We start from the raw sequence: 20,300 nt of genomic DNA, 5'->3' as shown, positions 1-20,300 counted from the left end.
GATTATAAGATCATAATGAATAGTAAATATACTCCATTTGTGAGTATTTTGTAAAGTAAAAGTTTTTCACGTTCTGTCAACACCTTCATATTCAGTAGATCTAAGAACCAAGGTCCTCATCTTAATAACAGCATAAATCGTCCCTGTAACTTTAGTCAAGTACTACAATAATGCAGCCTAATATGACACAAATATATACATATATATAATATATATATGTAGCCTCAGTGATTCCTTACTTCACAATGGAAAAAAATGGGGCAAATCCCTGAGCACCACTGATTAAAATGACCCAACATGCCTCTGTACTCCCTTCAGAGTAGATGGAGGAAGGTCTGTAAACACTCGTCCTGTCACACTGGTTTTCCTCGATGTTTTGACATTTCTCTTCTGAAGCGAGACAAAGTTCCAACTGATTGTTATCCTTTGAAATATGTGAACGTGCTTCCTGTTTTTCTCTCGTTTGCTTATTTTTTTTTTTTGCTCAGAAGTTCTCCTTGTTGAAGTAAAATCTGGTCTTGCGAGGATCCACGTCTGAGTATTTGGCACATTTCTTCTCCAGGACTTTCCCCAGAGCTTCAGGGCCGCACAAGAAAGTTCCCACAATGGACCTAAAACACACAGAAAAACAAAACAAAGCTGCTTTATCATTCAAACTTTTATTCCACTCATTTATTTTACAGCTATGAAAACGTGCTCGTTTTCAGATTCTACATGCTGTTACAATCAATAACACACACAGTGGATTCAGCCTCCTGCAGTTTTTGTGTAGTTTATGTTGTAGACTTTATATTTAAGCAGTTTAAAAGGTCAAAGCCTATTAATTCTGACTTAATAATCCATAATGACAAAATGAAACTTTTTTAGTCTTTCCCTCAAGTGTAATGCACAATATATTAAATATTATTTCATTATTAAGATGACATTTGAGACAATATCATCTTTACATTAATATTATTAGACCCAACATATTGAAATAAGCAGATTTCACTGTGCGAGAATTTATAAAATCATTATCTTTATTATCAGTGAAATGAAAAAGTAGGTAGCTCAGGCCATATAAATGCAACAGAGTTGAGCTATTTTAGTTAACTGGAGAAATATACAGAACGTAATGGCATTTTTGCTCTGAAATATTTAAATTTTCAAAGCTTTAAGGTAACTTTTTAAAAGTTCTTGTTCTTCTGAGTCTTTTTAAGCACTCGTTTGAATCCAGAGAATTTTCTTTAAGCTTACGTGGGGTTCTCTTTGCGGACTTGTTCAAACTCCTTGTCCCAGATGGGCCGGCCATAGTGAGTCTTCTGTTTGAGCCCAGTGACTACATCAGTGTCCTTATCAAAGTGAACCATAACGTGAGTAGCCTGTGGAGGGAGGAGGGAGAGAAAAAAAACCCCACTGAGCTTGAGATGAAATGACATCAAACTGCTGTTGTGGACTTTGGTCTGAGGGTGGAGTAGGTTGATGACTGATTCACACACGTACGTGACTCTGATCCCATCCAGTCAAGTAGAGTTTATAGGTGAGGAAATCCCCCATGCCTCTCTCCTCCATCTCTTTCTCCAGCACCTGTAGAAGGTCGGCAAACCACTCAAAGGCGTGCGTTTCCCGACAGAGCCAGTAGAAATAAATCTGAAACCAGGAAGCAAATGCATGTTAAACAATGACTCATCCTCTGGCATGGGTGTGCTGTTTCAAACACAAGCGTCTTTATTTACAGGACAATTGAAGGCCCTGTGTTAGGTTTGAATAGAAGAAGTGAGCTGGTTTGATCTCACACAAACATAAGGTCAAAAGCATTTAGTAACCAACACTAAGGTTATTGTTGTCCCAACCTTGGGGATAAAGAAATACTCTTTATATGAATTGGTTTCATCTATTTCATAATAAACAGGCTGATGGGGAGCAGTTGGGTTAAGTTACCTTCCTGGTGCGCAGTTTAGGATCAGAGTCTTTGAACTTGTACCAGATGGACTTGAGGATGGAGGCAAATGGAGTGACGCCGATGCCAGCACCGATCAGCATGCTGACCTCGTAGTCGAACACATCCTCGCTGGCTGTGCCAAAAGGTCCATCCACGCCCAACCTGAGGGCAAAAAGAATTTTTTTTAACAAGAAAAATAAACTACAGGTTTTGAGATGTCTTCAAAGAGCTAGTTGTAGGTCGTCAAGAAACGAGTTGCTGGATGTGACTTTGGACGTCGGTATCAGTTTGTAAAGGTTTTGATTTTTTGCGGTTTCCTGTGGCGCACTCCAAGGCTCCCACTTAGGCTTGTTATAGTTTAAATATACATGTATTGTTGCTTATTGCTACGCTGTAATCTTCAGTTTTTGTTTGTTTGTTTGGAGGATGTACTATTCTGAATGGCAACACAATTTTTCCAGTTACGTAACAGAATGACAAATTTTTTTTAGCAATAATCAAAAACAATTAAAGTACTAGTAGTACTCGTTAAACCAACTCTTTGGTGTAACTAGGGAATTTGTCTGAAACATGAGTGTCATTTATGACTGTGTCAAAATTCACATGAGCAATCACAAATTCATTTCAAATATGCATTTATTAGCATCTGTCTTTGTTATATTAGCTAACTAACATGACAATCATAGCCATAAGTGAGCCTTGCAACACACGAGTAATGTCAGACTTAGCAGTCCCATTTAATTAAAGCCCTTTATTTCAGACCAAATTTAATTGTAAAGTTGATATTGCTATGTCGTGCACTTATTGTGCATTTTTGTGGGCGACTCTGTCCGTCTCACCTAAGTTTCAAACTGCATTCCTGAACTTTGGAGACGACTGCTGGGAAATCGGTTTTTAAATTTGTATAAGTAGGTAATCTGGATAAATGCCACATACCAATCCACACCCTTTTTAACCTCAGCTAAATTGCAGTGGCTGTTTCTTTTTATGCATGCACAATACTCATTCATACAAAGAGTGAAACTGTAATCTCACTGCAAAGATTTCAAAAATACCGTTTGATCCTTGGCTCTAAAAGACAACACTGTAACAAAGTGCAAACTGGTACAATAAAAACCCTTGAAAAAAGCTGCAATGTTGATCTTGTGAGAAAACTTAGTTACCATGGATCTCATTACAGTGAATAAACGTTCCATATATGTGGGTTAGTTGGCTTAACAGCCTCCATTAAAGTATCTGGAAACATGAAATTTGATTTCTCCTAAAAATGTTTAATAATGGCATCAGTCCGGATACTTTGTACACAGTTCTGCACGCTTACACTGTATACAAGTTGAAGCTGGGATCACCTGATGCAATCCGAGTTTGTTATCTTGCTCAGAGATGCTTTGACATTTGGACTCTTTCTTCAGAGTCACGTATTTGCGTGTTGTTACAGTTTTAGACAAAAACAATAGTTTTGATTTTACCCAGAAAAATGAGAAGCTTAAAAAAAACAAAACAAATTACAGGTAGCAATAGTTACCTCCTCATGAAACATCTACAGTAACAGATTGGATAAGGTCAGATTGTTTGACTCACTTGGGCCCCTCTCCTCCCTCTGGTACCTTCTTCATGATTTCAATGAGTTTGTCGGTCCAGTCGCCTGCCGAGCGGATGTGGACGCTGAAGAAATCCTCCTCGGGCGCAGACGTCATGGTGAACGGGTGCCACTCCAGCTGTGAGATGGCTGGGCAGTTGACGAAGACATACTGACCCACCTCCATTTTGAAACCATTCTTTATCAGCTGCAGCTCCAGCACTTTAGAGGGTCGCATGACAATCTGAAGACAAAGCACATGGATTAGGATCCCATGCAAAAAAAGTGGAAGAAGCAGCAGGTGAAATGCGAGTCTAGCATACCTTCTTGTATTGTACTCTCTGCATGTAACGAATGAAACGAACCAGGCGCTCACAGAGATAAATAACCATCGGGCCAATCACATACATCCAGGTCTGAAAAAAACCAAGAAGAGGTTAATGAAGTTTCACTGATGAAGGTTTTAATTTACTACTCTCTGTACAAAAGGACAAACCTGTGGAAACCCTCCTGCAAACTGAGGGATGGGACACTCAGGAATCTTTCCCCAGTCATCAGGGTGATCTTTACAGAAAGTTGTGTTGTGCGGTGGATTTGTCCTCTGCTGGCTCCTCACAATGCGCCTGCAGGTGCAAATTGCACAAATGAAACCTGCTTGCAAAAATAACAACACGCAAGCCAAAGTCAACAAAGGCTGAAGCCTGTCTCGTACCCGGCTCCGTGGAAGACGAGACCAGCGAAGAAGATGACGAAGAGGTGGTGCGTGTACCAGAACACTTCAAAGTAGCTGCGTCTGATGACCTCCATGGAGGAGGTGATGATGAGGATGAGCGCGAGAGTGATGACGACACCAGTGAGGCCGGCGATGGTGGTGAAGGCAAAGTAGGTGGGAATCTGCTGAGGATCCTGAGACACAAGCAGGCGCGTGAGCTTTCAGGTCTTGGTCACAGTGTTCACATGTCCAACGGAGTATCCCCATATTTAATTATTGGACTGGCATCAACAGTTTCCAGCTGATCCATTAGCAGAGCAGAACTCCCCTTTAAGTTTGCAAGCGGCACATTTATAAGTTGTTTTATTTAAATTGTATTATTATTTTGTCTTCATTAGACACAGTAAAAGGGTCTCAGGTCAAAAATGAACCTGGGCTAACTACATTAAGTCATGAGACACGCGGTCATCTGCTCCACCTGTGAGCGAAAGCGGCACCCCCACATTTTGCAGTTTGATAAATGATAAGTATGAGTCCTGTTATTTGTTTTATGCAAAGCTCTGTATTTGTTGAGAGATGCGTTTCATTTCATGTCAGTTTCGGAGCAATCAGTAGATGACTTACAAGGTTGGTTATACGGACTGGATTCAGGTAGGTGGTGTTTTCTGTGTCAGCCAGATCGGACAGAGCGGTGCTGAGCTCGTCGTCAAGACCTTGTCTACTGTTGTTGTACCGCTCCAGGTTGAACAAATGAGCGATCGTATGAACAGCTGTGACAAGACACAGAGGAGACACGTCACGGCTGCTTTGTGTAGTTTTGTATTTGTTTGCAAAAAAAAAAAAAAAAGTGTGAAAAGTGTTTTTAACAAGTTGATCAAAGGAAACAGTTCAAGCTTTCTGAGTTTCAAATATTTGCAGTCGCTCGTTTGAGAAAAGGTTTTTGTTATCATATGTTCTTAGTCATTTCCCTGTAACTTGTCTTGCCAAAATTGATTGCAGATCTTTACATATCACTTGTTGACTTGTTGTGTGTGTTGTGTGTGTGGCTGCGTGACTGAGGGAAGGAAGGGAAAAAAATTAATCTTTCTGTCAGTTTTACTGTAACTTCACAATAGACTGAGATACGTTTTACTGTGAGACTTGAGTAAACATGTGCTTATCACTCATGTAGGCACATTTGCAGTGTGTGGCGAATAGTTAACCACACCCATGCACGTTTTTGAAAAGAAAATGAGAAGTTTGTCTCTTTGTCTTTTATTGTTGGAGCATAATTCATGTCGCTATGACTATAGCACAACTATACAACTATAGCACCTGAAAAACAAAACAAAAATAGACAGAAACAACATTGAAATGTCATCTTTAAACGGAAGAATATTGCCAGATTTTATTCCAATATCTACTTAAAAGAGACATAAGATACATAAGGAGGAACAGACGCACAATTTCACCTTACATTGCGTTTACCATATAAATTAAATTCACCATTACATACCTGTCATCAGAGCGATCATGTATGCCACCAGCTTGTGGAAAGTCAAATTCTTGTCCAATTGTTTCCTCATTGTTCTGCTGCAACGCTGAAAAGACAAAGAAAGAAAGGGAGTGAATGGCAAAACATGGGAGTGACATTCTTACAAAACAGAAAGCTACTCAACCTGATGAGTTATCCTTTCTCTGTAATAATCTCAGCGAGCAGTAAAAAGTAATTTAAGCTCTAAGCACAAAGCAAATTGAACCTTACATAGTTTGACAGCATGAGAAACCTGCACAAGCATGCAGAGAACATGCAAACTCATCACAAAACAGACATGAGATGTCAGGGGTTTGATTCCAGGACGGCTTACGAGTGCACCACATTGTTATGCTGGTTACTGGTGTCTGAGGTTGTGGGTGGCCACCTGACCAGTTTTGGGGGTTTATTTTTGCAGCCAGCACAGATGGTACCTTCCCAAAGAAAAACGTACTATAGCCTACGAACTATTAGACTTAATCGTTACTATATACAATAATGGACTTCTATACATTTTACATCAGATGAAAACTTTGGTTGTTAGATTCAGATAATTATTTATTAAAAGCAAGACATGAGAATAACAAAAAAAAGAGTATTTCTTTGTACCCCCCCTTCCCTGTTAATGCGGATTACATTTTTACATAGCCGATCCAGTAATTTAGGTCAGTATCGGACCGATACCGATAGGTAATATCGGATCGGTCCATCCCTAATGAAAACATGAGGAACTTACCACAAAAGAGCCTCGGAGCAGAGACAGCAAGTTCCTGCACACTGGGAGGAGGATGAGCATGCAGTTAAAGTTGAGGACAGCTGCAGGAGCTCTGGCCCAAGGCAAAGCAGACTAAAATAAAAAGCATCTTTATATGAGCATCATTTGACGAAAATCACAGAGGGTAATAGTCATTGCATTTTTTTTTTTTTATATACTTAAGTTCCTATTTCCATTTAAAGGCGTTACCCTCCACCACATTTGCCTTATTGCTGGACCTGGCCTCTCACTGTTGCTAAAAAAAAAAGTCTGCTGTCAGTTAGAGAAATTTCCCCTCTTATATTTTACACATTGCTTATTTAAATAACCATTTGGGGTCCAACGATGTTGAATTTTTAATATGGCAACATTCTAAGAAGTACTTCTGTGTGATTGCATGGGGCTTGAACACATCAAGTTGCAGTTTACATGAATTAAAATACATTCTGTGTGTAATAAAGACATTTATGCAAAAAGAAGAATATTTTGCCTCCACATCTCGCAACTTATGGGCAGATCAAGGTACATGCTTCTGAGTCATATGCGGTTTTTACACTGTATTTAAAAATCAGTTGAGATCGAAGTTACAAACAAACGTACTTTTATTGCTATATTATATGTTTCTCTGACAGTTTAGCTTAATCTCTTGGAGATGAACGGTTGAAGAGACGTTCAAAAACGATCATCTTTACAAGAATGGGACAGACAACACTCTCCAAACGACGCACTATACATAAAGGGGAAAACATATATATATATATATACAAATAGTCTATGTGTGACATAAACTCGCTTTTCTTCTATATTATTGTAATTCGTACTTGTCAGGGTTGATGCAGTTTAACATATATTTTGGACACAGAGCATTTAAGTTAAAAGCTCAACACCATTGCTGTTCTCAGCTATTTACATCCCCGTTCGTCTGAACTTAAGTTCACTTAAAGAAGAGAAGCAGTAATTGTTTTTGGTAAAAGTAATGAACCGAGCATCATAACAAAGACCTTTACTCACCCCTAAAAGATGACGCGTGTAGAAGAACTGCGGCCCCAAGTCGTAGAAGAAATAAAAATACACAAAAAGGAAGATGTTGATGGCCATCCACACAAACTGCAAACATAACCAGAACAATGTTTCCATCACACAATGGTTGCAAGCATTGAAAAAATGTATTTGAAATACGTGACTTTGCGCGCAAAAGCTGTGCGTAAATGTCCCACATCTGCGTTTACAAAACCCCTCCGTTGAAAAATGAAATCGCAAACGTGTGAATATGAAAAACTTACCAGTATGAAGGCTGAAAAGCCGTAGTTGACAATGCAGTTCGCCATGTTCAGCTCTTTATCTCGACTCGAGCAGCTTCACTGCATCCTTTAAGCTGCTGGCACTTTTATTTCATCCCTGCTAGTCTGGACTCCTCCTTCATTTACAGGTGTGTGATGGTGATGAGACAAGGAAACAAAAGCAGCAGTGGCTGAAATTGCGCTGTTCAGGAAGTTTTCCTGAGTCTTGCTGATCGCATTCCTACCTCCCGGAAACTGGATCAACTGTCATGGATGGCAGGAATGAGGAAGTATATGTTGCACAATACGATATATCTCACTTCGCTGATCGGCTATGCAAGTTGTTCTATGGCAAGAAAAGGTGTACTACTGTATATGTAAATGTAATAAAAGAAAAATAAACAAAAGCAAGCCTGAATATTCAGATATAATTTTATTTATTGTTCAAGTAACACAGTAGTAGCAGTGAAGGCACTGTTTTAACAGGACAAAACATTAAAAAATAAGAATGACTTTTAAAGCACTTCAATAAAATAGAAGCTCATCAGTGTCAGTCTCCTTAATGCAACATCAAAAATAAGGCTAGTTCTCAGTTTCCTGTGTGTTACACAAGACACAAAAATATTCTCACAGGCTTTTAGACATTTGCAATTTTCTGTTTCACAACAAAAAGCCCCCCCCCTTTTCTTTTTAAACAAAAGCCAGCCACAGTGGACAATGAACAAGACGAGGCATTCATCACAGCAGTTGGTATGAGGAAGATAAATTCATCTTCTGACCTTTACTTGTCATCCTCCTGTTAGTGTGTTTTTACTTTTTTTCCCTGTTAATAAGTCTCCTACTTCAGATGCAAACCTGTGCAAAAGGGCCTTCATGCTATGAAAACCCTGAGATTAAGTAAACAGTGTGGTCTCCTGGTCGATGTTTGGGACACTCCACTTGGCACGTTTCCCCTCACACCTGGCTCAGGCGGCCCTCTCAACGGCGGCCTTTGTGTGTCGCTGCATATCTCGGCACGCTACATTATTTCGTGTGGGGCCCTCAGTGTATGGGACACCAGGAGTCACCCTAAATACCTTACAGAACGAGAAGTTTGAACTGAAGAGAAAAAGGCAAAAGTTTGTTCTCTGACATGCCACCTCACTTTCTCTGAAAAAACACACAAATTAACTACTCCAGACTTTGTTCAGCGATGCACCTTTATGTTAGATTACTTAGGCCGCCTCCATCATATCGTCAACAATAGCCGTCTCCCGCTCTCCAAGCTGGCTGGTGAGGTCAGGAGGTTGTGAACCCTGAGTGTCCAGCAGCTCCACCGGCTCCTCCGCCCCAACCACCATGGTGGCTGACGTAGAGTACGAGTGTGCCGGCTTCCCTCGACTCCCCTGCTCTCCATGCCTTTTTTTATGGCAGCAGACGCAGTGCAGGCAGTCGTGGACGTTGTATTTGAAGAGGCGTCTGAAAGGGTGGAAAAACTGGTAGAAGAGCAGCATGAAGAGCACAGCCAGGCTGTAGCAGACCAGCAGCTGGACCACCAACAGCGGGGCGCACACATACTCATAAAAGTCTGACTTGAAGAAGTACCAGAGCGTGATGAGGAGGAAGTTCTCAATAAAGCGCCCACAGTAGTACATGGCCAGGCGGCCCCATTGCTGCCTTTTCTCGATGAGCTCTTGATGGGTGAGGTCAAGCTGCACCGCCGACCAGCAGAAGATGTTTATGCAGGCGTACAGCAACGTGAACATGCACAGCACCACCACAGTGTCCAGCTTAGAAAAGTTGTTCTCCACATTCTCAGTTAGAGAGCCTTTCCTGGCCCAGAACTCAACCCAGGGGAGGAAGAAGAAGAAAAGAAGGTTAACCATGCCGACAAGGATCGTCCAATGAGTGAATGCCGTGCTGAAGAGGACCAGCGCCGTGACCCGGGTAGCAATCTCTAAGCCTCTCCAGACAATCATGCACAGGTAAGCACAGGGGCGCAGCTGTAATTTGTAGTCATCGAATCTGATCTGGATGGCCAGAACGCTGCACACCAGGGCCCCGTAGGTGATGGAGATCAGGGTGATGACCATCAGCACCACTGGAAACACAGACACAAGTGACCTGTTAGACTTCTCAAAAATCACAAGAAACTATAAACTGTTAAAAAGTAGGTTTATTAACAGTTTGGGCACAGAGAACATGATTTATTCACTTAAAAGGATCAGAATTTAACAGACGTACAGCAGGGTCTGACACCGCATCAAAATTTCATGTCAACCTGGAAATTCTCAGGAAGTTCATTGACACGAAAATAAGAAATATACTGCAGAGTCTGCAGTGCAATAACTAGAGCATTGCAAAGAGGGAAGCAAAGAGGTGTTAGAACTAAGTGAAGGTATCAGAGATTGATCGGTTATTGCAAGGAAAGAGGGGCTCAGCATTAATCTAGTCTTTGTAGGAGCTGAATTTGTTGGATCCAAATCGAAAGTGTTCACACCATCACTGAAAAAAAAAAAAAAAAAAAAAAAAAAAAAAAGCACAAGAGCGCCTTCATCAGAAAAACAGTGATTTTCTCAACAAAGAAAAACTTCAATCAGTAAAAGTTCATTGGAGAAATGCTCTCTGAGACGAGCAGCATCAAGATGGGAAACCAAATCTAATGGTCAGCTGAGACAAAGCAGCATTTCATTGTGAATGATGGAGAAAAGTTCATGCTGCTGATAAAATGTGAGATTTGTTGAAGTAGCAGAAAAAGAACCGGAGAATGGTGGTGAAACATGATGGGGTAAAGCCTTCACTGGATTTAGGGAGATCAACACCAGTCTTTCAAGCAGACATCCATTCATCAGAGACCTGCTTCGTTCTCTCGAATGCATTTCTTGGGGAAAGGATTCCCACTGAAGCAGGATAATGAGCACAAAACCTTGAAGGACTACTTGAAATCACTGTTAAGTCACTTGACTTGAACTCCCTCAGAATATTTATGGGACACTAAGAGCGAAAAAGGCAACTTTTCCAGAAATATCCAGATGGATTATCAGGTTTTCCAGAAATGTGTCAAGTCCAAGAAACAACTAAGGAGCACTTATATATTCTGAAGGTCACGATGTAGCTTGCAATTCTGCCAATTCAACAAAATGATATTAGCGTTTGAGTTAAAAACAAACAAACTGTTCTTTAACTGCACCAGCAGCATGGCAGGAGGGGAGGAGAAGTTGGGCTGTTGGCCTGGGTATCATTCTCTTCCACTCTGAACAATCTCAACTACTTTTAGATGGACAGAGGGAGAAAAATCTTTCCTCTAGTGCCATCATCAGGTCAAAATTTCAAGTTGTCCTAAAAGCAGTGCAAAGACTGACGTGTTAACAAGCTAAACAGTGAGAATGTGCTTTCTTACATGCTCCGTAGACCTTCTGTGTTGTCTGTCTGTGGCTTATTTACTGCTCTTGCACACAATATACCTCCTACTTCCAGAACATCATGAAAAAAAATGTTTTAATTGCAAAACACAGGTTGCATTTTAGTTATTTTTAGTTTGTTAATTTTAGCCACAGGACATCTATACTTTGCCACACATACCTAAAAATAATGTTTAATAAAACAAAATTAAATTTGTTCTTTTTTTAGTCACTATTTTTTGGTAAAGGGCAAAATAATATAATCATGTCCAGATGTTTTGGCAGAGGCAGATGAGAAACTGGGACTACTGTGGACGGCTGCACAAGTTAAGGACGTCCACAACAGTCCCAATTTCTCGTGTGGCCCCTCGGGAGCAACGTGGTGACAATCTGAACACTTTCCAACATGATAGCGATGTCTAAAGGGCTCAGAGATGATCAATTAACATTCTGAATTAATGACTAGTAACCTCCCCACATCTTCATCTGCTTAAGAATCCATGGTCGTTTCTTAAAAAGCAAGTGGAAAGGAAAGACGCCTACAAATTGATCAGCTCTCAGCCCTGATAAAACTTGAATCGGAATCAATTAGAACTTAGCACAGAAGCTTAAATCCATCATGCAAAAGAGAACTGCATAAATTGTAAAGAAGGACCAACATTGACTCTTTGCATAAATGTAGAAGTCTACAAACCTATGACTTGCTTATGAATGTTCTTCACTTTATTATAAAATCATGTAAAAATAAAAAAGTGTCAAAAAAGAAGAAAGGAGCACAGACAACAGGCTGCACACCTCCAGCTTCTCATTTGCCATTTTCACGCTTAAGCAGTGTGCAGAAAAAAAATCTAGATCTCAATTATTCACAGAAAACAAACAACAATATTTATGCCTGAAAACATGCCTGAAGCTGTAAATAAAAAAAACCCAGAACACCCGTTTGCTTTGGGTCCCAGGAGTTCTTTAAAAACTATTACACCACATCTGCTTGTAAGCACAGATGTCACCAAGCTTAAAGTTAGAGCATCTGTTTTATATTTGCATATTTTCAATTGTGTAAAATTAGAAAGTAAAAAAAGTTTAAATATACATTGTTAAGAATACATGCCCCAAAGCAACAAAAGTCAGTACACGTTTGAACTATTGCGGTTTAAATCTTGGTTTTTTCCGCCCCCTCCACACTTCTCATCTCTACCTTTTACTTTTTAATGCAAACCCCGTCCTGCTTGGCGTGGAAGTGTGGTTCTTTAAACTTAAGCCAGACAACGCGTCCAGGTCAAAGTTTGACTTTTGTCTACTTGACAATTTTTTCAAGGTGCTTTGGATCACTGTCATGCCTGATCCTTCTCCTTCTGCCAGATCTGTTTTAAAAATGGCAGCAATCCTGTGAGCCAGCATTTTTACACAGTCACAGACATTTATGGCGCCATCCATCAATATCATTAACATAATATCTTTTGCACTTTAACGGCTCCTTACCGTCCAACACCCACCTCTGTGGGTTGACAGCCGACACGATAAGCTAAAATCTGAGCCTAACAAATTCATCTTAACCTCATCTGACAAAAGAACGCACTCTCAATATTCTGCAGACATCAGTTCAGATTATTTTGCGAAGTTTTCCCATAATAGTTTGTGTCAAAATGCAAGCAACGGGCATTTTGTGCATAAAAGGTCGACTCTTTGTGGTTTCTTTCACCACGTCTGAGCTGTCACAGAAACTCAGATTTACACAGAGCTTTTGCTTTTTTGAAATCTCAGAGACAGACTGCACCACTCTCAAGATTCATCCAAGTATTTCCAGAAACACAGCCAACGTGTATCAGATTACTCATGCCATGACTGGTTCTATGCGGTTTGATTCATTTATCCGTTTATTTTTAGCTGCTAAACAAACTTCCTGCATGTTTCTCTCTCTTTATGAAGTCGTACAACAACTTTTTTTCAAACTCTGCCGGCATCCTCCTCCGCAGGGTGTCTGCACAGGCGTCTTCCTCAAGGAGCTCAGTTACAACACACACTGAATTACAAAGTCTTGGCTGGCTTGGGAACACCTTGCCATACTCGACAACTTATCTACAGATATTGTAATTACTAAAGGTGATAAAACTGTTAACAATGTGACATTTAAATAACATTTTATAGCTCTGCTGTAAATCTCCCAGTATTTGTGGACTGCATTTACATAAACTAACACTGGCAGTTTCTTTGATACACTATCAAATCAAAGTGATGACTCATAGTTATAAAGAGCTGCCAACCTGAATGATTTTCATCATTTTAATATTATTAAGATTTTCTTTTAAAGATACCCTCATACTGGAATAATCATCTGAAACCCCCCCGTGATTCTTACTTCTTGTAGGGAGGATGTATTTCTCCTGGATGGTGGCGTACAGCTGGAGCGTCAGCTGCGGCGTGGAGCCCAGAAAAGCCTGGATGACCGCGGTGCGTTTGAAGGCGTTCCTGTGCGTGGCCAGGATGCGCTCCGTTTGGCCAATTTCCCACTCCATCTCTGTCCCCGTTCCCTTCTTCAGCTTGATCTTTCTGGAGATGGTGACATAAGGCTCTTCCTTTTTACCTGCCTTAAAATAGATCACCAGAGCCTCAAAACACCTGAGGAAGAGAGAGAGGCGTGTGTGAGAGTGAGCGAAGTAATGTTTTCACACCAACAGAGGGCAGTGCGATGTTGGGTTTAAATTAGAGGACGCCACGCTGGTATGTTGTGATGTCTGTGTTGTGGAATCAGCACATGAGAGTGTGAGCGCTGAAGGGCAGCAGAGGATCCAAATCAGACGTGTGAGAGGAAAGAAGGGAAAGGATTAGGGCTCATGTGTCGGGAATTTGTTTTTAAAGGTTGGGACATTACGGCACTGACACAACACTGCTCTTATGCATGTCACAGAAGAATGAACAAGCCTTTGTTTGGAAATCACAGCTATAAATGCACACAGCACTGAGAGTCCAGCAGGGGGCACTCAGCAGGAGGACTACCCTGCTCCACAAGGCCTGGATGGATTACCAGAAAGTCTCAGGGTGTGGTTCCCTTAAGGTTTGCAAGGTAAATGCTCTCAGTGTTTGGTCACAGAGGGGGGAAAAAAAGCAGTATTCATAAAGAGGGGAAAACAGGTTTTGCACTGAAAAGGGTTTCTGTGGAAAATGTATAGCTGCTTGCTTCAAATAAAGCCTCTGAATGCTCAACAAACGTCATGAAAAGGAAAAATAAACTGAATGTGGACTTAGGTGATATAGCCAGAGTGCAAGTATGCCAACACTGTAATAATATTCATTTGAAATAATCAGGAACGGACAGCGCTGTACATCTGTATTCAAAACACAGCCCTCTGAGTATTCCCACCGGAGCACTAAATCTCACATCACTCTATTGGAATGCCTTTTCCGACACTGTTGCTTCAGCTGCTTTTTTCTAGGAAAGCTGTAGTGTTTATGTGATCCACTGTTCAATGCCTGAACTGTGTTTGACCCACACTTAGATGGCAAGTAGGAAAAAAGATCGCATAGTCACTCAGCCTCACACAAACACACGTATACTTTATTCTTTATGCTGGCAGTCACAGGAAAGCCACTTGACTTTCATGTACAGGGTTTGCCACAGCGTTACGGAGAAGGCACAATCTGATATCATTTCCTGGAACTCTGGCAGTACAGTAGACTCGGGATGCAAAATGATGGCACTGAACCTGAGCCAGTCTCCACTTAGGAGTCTGTAAAACGACTAAGAGGCAGGCTGAATTTCACTTAGAGAAAGGAAAAAAAAAAACAGCATGACATACAAATGAACCTGCAAAGAGGATCAATACCCCGACTTCAACAGAAGCATCTTATAGATTTATAGAAGGAAACATTGGTTGCTGCTCTGTATTTGCAGTCTAAACATGCAATCTGTCCCCTCAGTGTACAAATACAGCAGCACTGTGGGCCACATACCACACGAAAGAAGAGGAACTGCCTTTAAAAAACACAAGGTCGAGCAACTCAAGAAATGCTGACATTCCTGACTATATAGGGAAGAAGAGCATTCAGGAAGTTCTTTCAGTAAGTCTTTAGCAACATCCTCCTGTTTTGGTCACTTGGGATTACGCCATCAGCTTCAGTGGCAAAGCCTCCTCAGACTGTTAAGGTTGAGACACATAAGACGCTCAGCATGTTTCAACTAGTCCTGGTTGACAAAAAAGCAATTATGTGTTGTGTATCCCAGGTTTGGTTTCATACACTTAAAGAGACAAGTCAAGACAAGTTTCTCATTAGATAACGTCTTTGTTTTACGTTGACTGGCAGAGTATTTTCAGATGCATGCACCATGAAAAAATGGACCATCTATACAGTTATCTGTGAACATCAAGGGTTGAGATTCCTCTCTTGACAGCAGATATGGTATGTCTGACGGTGTGGCCACGAGATCAGCAATTACGCCATCCCTAAGTCACACAGGAAGCCTCCCATCTGAGCCAAGAAGCACCAGAGGTGATTTATTCACAGCAGCGCGGTCCATAATGATGCAGAACAGGATGAGCTGTACTGCAGAAACAATCATGGTGTCTGTTTTCCGGCCTCACTGCTGCACTACCGGCAGGCATCAGATACACAATGGATGATAACTGAAAAGCATTAGACATGCAGTCAGCAGAAAACTGCTTCAAAGGCCATTTTGAATCACTGGCATGAGCAAAGCTTTTTTAGGCGGAGGTGAGACGTGTGCTGGATAGACAGCAACTTATACAGCTGACAGACCCAGCTGTTTTTGTTAAGGTCGGCAGCAGGACCATCCTTGATATTTTCTCCTTTTACTCAGTCACTCTAAGCTCCTTTAAAACACAATATGAAACTATTAACATGATCAGGACCCATTTATTAAAGCGCCAAATGTGAAATTATCTATGCCTATTAATTAGAAGGTACCAATCATGGTTTTTCCCCCTTTTATGTTTTATGCTTACAGTCTACTATAACCTTTGTGCATAACTCACAGTTCTAATATCCTTTAGATGTAATACTTTAAACCGGGTTGTTATTTAAAACAATGTCTTCTTCTGATTGGTTCCTTTCATAATCCAGCTACAGGGGTGTTTGAAGTTGTTTAGCTGTGACGTGGAAGCAACAACAAACACTTCCTGGCCACTTTGCTTTGTTAAAAATGCAAATGCAAAAACACACAAGGCAGCAGCTCAGTGCATTTAGGAATGTAGATATGACCAGGATGACCTGCTGAAGTTCAAACCAAGCATCAGAATGTGAAAGAAAGGTGATTTAAGTGACTTTGAATGTGGCATGGTTGTTGGTGCCAGGCAGGCTGGTCTGAGTATCTCGGAAACTGCTGATCTACTGGAATTTTCCCCAAACAAACATCTCTAGGGTTTACAGAGGATGGTCTGAAGAAGAGAAAATATGCAGTAAGAATCAGTTTTCTCGCCAAAAAACCTTTGCTGATTCCAGACAACAGGGGACAATGGCGAGACTGCTTTAAGCTAACAGGAAGGCAGCAGTAACTCAAATTCAACAAAAGGAATGCAGAAGAACATCTCTGAACCTTGAATCAGATAGGCTACAGCAGCAGAAGACCACACTGGGTGCCGCTTCTGCCAGCTAAGAACCGAAAGTTGAGGCTAGCGTTCACACAGGCTTAACAAAAGTCAGACAAGAGAAGATTAGAAAAAGTCTGTCTGGTCCGACCAGTCTGATCATGTCTGCAGCGCCTTTTCAGATGGCAGGGTCAGAATTTGGTGTTAACAACATGAAAGCATCAATCCATCCGACCTTGTGTTATAGTTCAGGCTGCTGCTGGTGATGCAATGGTGTGGGGGATAATGTTTTGGCAGACTTTGGGACTCTTAGTGCCAACTGAGCATCAAGCAAACCAACAGCCTGACTCTGTACTAGTGCTGACCACAGCTACTCCGTTCTGGACACAGTGTGCCCGTCTTCTGATAGCAGCCTCCATAATGGAGGCTTCTCTATCGTCCAGCTCACTCAAGAGAATCAATAAGTCATTAATTAAGATTGTTTTGTCAGGTTACTAAAGCTTGAGTTCATCACCAAGACTCAAAAACACCACATTTGAAGACACAGCAGTGTGTTGACTGTTTGTCTTAAAGACAGTGTAAAGTTTTTTGTGCAACTTGTAAATAGTACAGTACTTGAGTAAATGTAGTTAAATTTTTACCAATGTTAAGTTGTGCTTCCTGCTGCTAACATCTCCCAATATCATTCTGCATTACTCTTTCGTGTGGCTTTATCTCTTATATATGTTAATAATTAGATACTAGTGGCTGGATGCCAGATACTGCGGCCTTACTTCATTTACAGTAAGAACCACTGCTCTATTTTGCAATCCAGCATGCAAGTAGATACTCTTTATATGTCGCTGCTACATTGTTATGATTTGCGATGCAAATTTTCACTTACTAAAACTGGTAAAACAGGAACAACGCGAGTCTTGAATTCTTTTACCATATTTGAACACTACACTACATAATATAAGCTTAGATCAATAGTGTTGTCTCAGCACTTGAGATTTCCTGACTTTTTATTGGCATTACAAAGCATTGCCTGTGACTGTCATTTATTTATAATTTAATCACAATCTGTTTTTAAATATGTAAATTATGCTAAAATATATTTAAACTGGGATTTTTTTAGGCTTTGCTGAAAGCTGAGCCATAAATTAAGGCAACTTTTAGCCGTGCCTCCTTCTGCAAACTGTCCTTTCCAGGGCACCTAATCTGCAACAGAAGACAAAAGGGTACACGCCCTATAGTTTCACTGTAAATGCACGTCATTACGTCTGAGCGCTCCAGAGACAAATCAAAGTTCAGGGAGAGAAACAGGGACGGAAGCATAGGTTTGAAGTTCATGCATGTTTCCTTTCATACATGGCACGCCTCCACCTTTGTTTTCTTACATCAGTCAACATGTGCCAAACAGGTATCTCAGCTCAGATCAACGGACATGGAAGTGCAAGCTGAGCATATTTAAACAGAACTCCTCCCTCTAAAAACAAACTAGCTTTATCAAAGCTAGCATACACTCATTGTTGCTTGACTGAAATGTATGCACTGGTGTTATTTTTTCCTAGACGTGCTCATTTGTCTCACCTACAAGAATAGAATAAAGCATGCGTTATTTCAAGAAACCTTTGCAGCAACATCCAAAACCCCTTTCCTCTTTCTCTTGCCTGACTGGTCTGCAGCACAGAGACCTTTGGATGCCATTAACATAAGATGAGGTCATACTATCGAGTGGCATCAAGTCATAAGTGTGAAACATGTGCTACAAAGGCATGAGTAAGTGTTGTGCAGTCATTTGACAGAGTGACCACAACCGTCGAGCGGCTGGCCATCAGGGAGACTTTAATTTAAAAAAGGCGACGGATATCATCGGACAAGCTGTTTGTTCTGAAGTCTATTACTAGTCAACGCACTGAAGGATGTGGGAGGTTGTGATGTTCACTCATCTAGCCTCTTCGTCATAATGGACGCGCTTTCCATCTGGAGTGTGATTCGGTTACCAAACCTGCAAATCTTTATTCAGTGCAAAAACACTGGTTCAACCATAGTGCTGCAAGAGTGAACAGCAAGGGACTGACATCAGTGGATGTGGATATATTTAAGCGTGGCCAAATTAGAGTTCATTACAGCTTTGCAGAGTCAAAGATGACATCCTGTCGTGTTTGATGAAATGTCAAAAAACAGATATTACATGAAAAAAGGCAGCTTAAACTCATCTGAGAGGGTAGATTATGAGAATATCTGCCTTACAACCACAGGAGATTATGAGCTATCAAAAATGACTGATAGTCCTATGCAGTTTTCAGTTTACTGGGTACGCGAGCAAAAGCTAATGAAATTTTCCAACGTTTGCAACTGTTAGACTTGTTAGATTTAATTAAAGTGGCAGTTTGTTTGTAGTTCATGAAGGTACTGAACCCTAACAGGTGTTACTGTTCATTTATATCATGCATCTTACGTCTTTAAGCAACTCGTCTCCATAGTTTTCTCCTGCTGCAGAGTCATTCCAGCTCTCAGAGGTTGCTGCCAGGCTTTAATGCATTCTGCAGAACTTGTCAATTTGTAGACCATTAACTGTCCTGCACTGTTCATGGAAACTGGAAGTTGCATGCCCACTTAGGACTTAAGGAGAACTAATGAGATTCAACATGCAAGTTTTCTCTGTTAACTGCTTTGTCTCTAACATGTCAGCAATCAGTGAAAAACCGCTCTTGTTTTTTCAGTTTTAAAAGTCGTACGGTGTTTATATACTGCACTGCAGATAAAGAAACATCAAGTCTGTAAAAATCTGTAACATTATTGCTAAAACATATATTTGACTGTCTGTTTATGTGCTACTTGTCACCGTTTCATGCAGTCAGCAGTGGCTGACATCTAGTGAACTTCCCTACAGTGTAAAATCAAAACTGGAATGACTGGAAATTAAACTGGATTCATGGGTATTGGGGATGTTTTCTTCTGCTTTTAAATGCCCCTAAATGGTAATTTATCACAGACGAACCTTATTATTGTGGGTAAAAAGGTGTAATAACAAAAATGACAAGCAGTAAAGTATCCTGATTTCAAGCGCACACACTGGCCACGTTTCCCAATTACCTGATAACCGGGCCCAGCAGCAGCAGGTGCAGGAAGAGGACCAGAGGACGGTCCCGACCCAGGTCTCTGTGGATGAAAGTTAAGGCTAGCTGAATGAGCACAGCGGGCACCAGCATGAAGACGATGGTGAAGCTCATCCAGATCACATCCTCGGTGTGATGGTACATGCTGCAGAGCACGGCGGCCGTGATGAACTCAGCGCAGTAGAGCACGGTGGCCAGCACGACGCTGAGGGGAGGACGGGCCCGGCTGTGATTGACCACCAACATGACCCCGTTCTCCGCCACAGAGGAGCACTGCTCCACGTCCGAGATCTCCCCGTCCTGCTCCCCCATGGCCACTTCGCACATAGTAATTTCGATGTTTACGCCACTGAAGTCAGAGTGCCACTTTAATAGGAACCTGCCTCCAAAATATTTCCTTTGATGCGCTGTCCCTCCAAACTTTCCTCATTACGTATAACTTGACTATCCGACTGCAGGCATTCACTCATCCCCGACTCCCCCCGGAGGCTTTTGTATTCTGTTTTCCTGTCGTCGT

General features: G+C 41.2%; 2 protein-coding genes across 2 annotated transcripts; both read right to left on the bottom strand.

Annotated features, from left to right (window-relative positions):
- Positions 1–422: 422 nt before the first annotated feature.
- On the bottom strand, positions 423–8,063 carry nox1 (NADPH oxidase 1). Its single transcript, XM_040015197.1, has 13 exons — positions 7,763–8,063; positions 7,491–7,586; positions 6,462–6,572; positions 5,708–5,792; positions 4,837–4,982; positions 4,213–4,406; positions 3,997–4,123; positions 3,824–3,916; positions 3,503–3,744; positions 1,921–2,083; positions 1,483–1,629; positions 1,237–1,361; positions 423–611 (listed from the first exon to the last, which is right to left on the bottom strand). The coding sequence occupies exons 1-13, from the start codon at positions 7,805–7,807 to the stop codon at positions 485–487; spliced, it is 1,701 nt and encodes a 566-aa protein (XP_039871131.1). The 5' UTR covers positions 7,808–8,063; the 3' UTR covers positions 423–484.
- Positions 8,064–8,580: 517 nt separating this feature from the next.
- xkrx (XK related X-linked) lies at positions 8,581–20,142 on the bottom strand. The gene is made up of 3 exons (XM_040015202.1): positions 19,761–20,142; positions 13,496–13,755; positions 8,581–9,839 (listed from the first exon to the last, which is right to left on the bottom strand). The coding sequence occupies exons 1-3, from the start codon at positions 20,108–20,110 to the stop codon at positions 8,974–8,976; spliced, it is 1,476 nt and encodes a 491-aa protein (XP_039871136.1). The 5' UTR covers positions 20,111–20,142; the 3' UTR covers positions 8,581–8,973.
- Positions 20,143–20,300: the final 158 nt, after the last annotated feature.

The sequence above is a fragment of the Simochromis diagramma genome, unplaced genomic scaffold (genome assembly GCF_900408965.1).
Source record: "Simochromis diagramma unplaced genomic scaffold, fSimDia1.1 OVJJ01000685.1, whole genome shotgun sequence".
NCBI lineage: Eukaryota > Metazoa > Chordata > Actinopteri > Cichliformes > Cichlidae > Simochromis > Simochromis diagramma.
The sequence above is the reverse complement of the archived record's forward strand: the minus strand, read 5'-3'. Positions and strand labels throughout refer to the sequence as shown.

What these genes read in the sequence shown, in the direction of transcription:
- nox1 (XM_040015197.1), bottom strand. Translation starts at nt 7,807, where the DNA reads ATGGCGAACTGCATTGTCAACTACGGCTTTTCAGCCTTCATACTG. An exon ending in ACACGCGTCATCTTTTAGGG is followed by an intron (nt 6,573 to 7,490) that starts GTGAGTAAAGGT and finishes TTTTTATTTTAG; the next exon opens with TCTGCTTTGCCTTGGGCCAG. An exon ending in CTGGATGGGATCAGAGTCAC is followed by an intron (nt 1,362 to 1,482) that starts GTACGTGTGTGA and finishes CTCCCTCCACAG; the next exon opens with GCTACTCACGTTATGGTTCA.
- xkrx (XM_040015202.1), bottom strand. Translation starts at nt 20,110, where the DNA reads ATGTGCGAAGTGGCCATGGGGGAGCAGGACGGGGAGATCTCGGACGTG. An exon ending in CTGCTGGGCCCGGTTATCAG is followed by an intron (nt 13,756 to 19,760) that starts GTAATTGGGAAA and finishes TCTCTTCCTCAG; the next exon opens with GTGTTTTGAGGCTCTGGTGA. An exon ending in ATACATCCTCCCTACAAGAA is followed by an intron (nt 9,840 to 13,495) that starts GTAAGAATCACG and finishes CTGTGTTTCCAG; the next exon opens with TGGTGCTGATGGTCATCACC.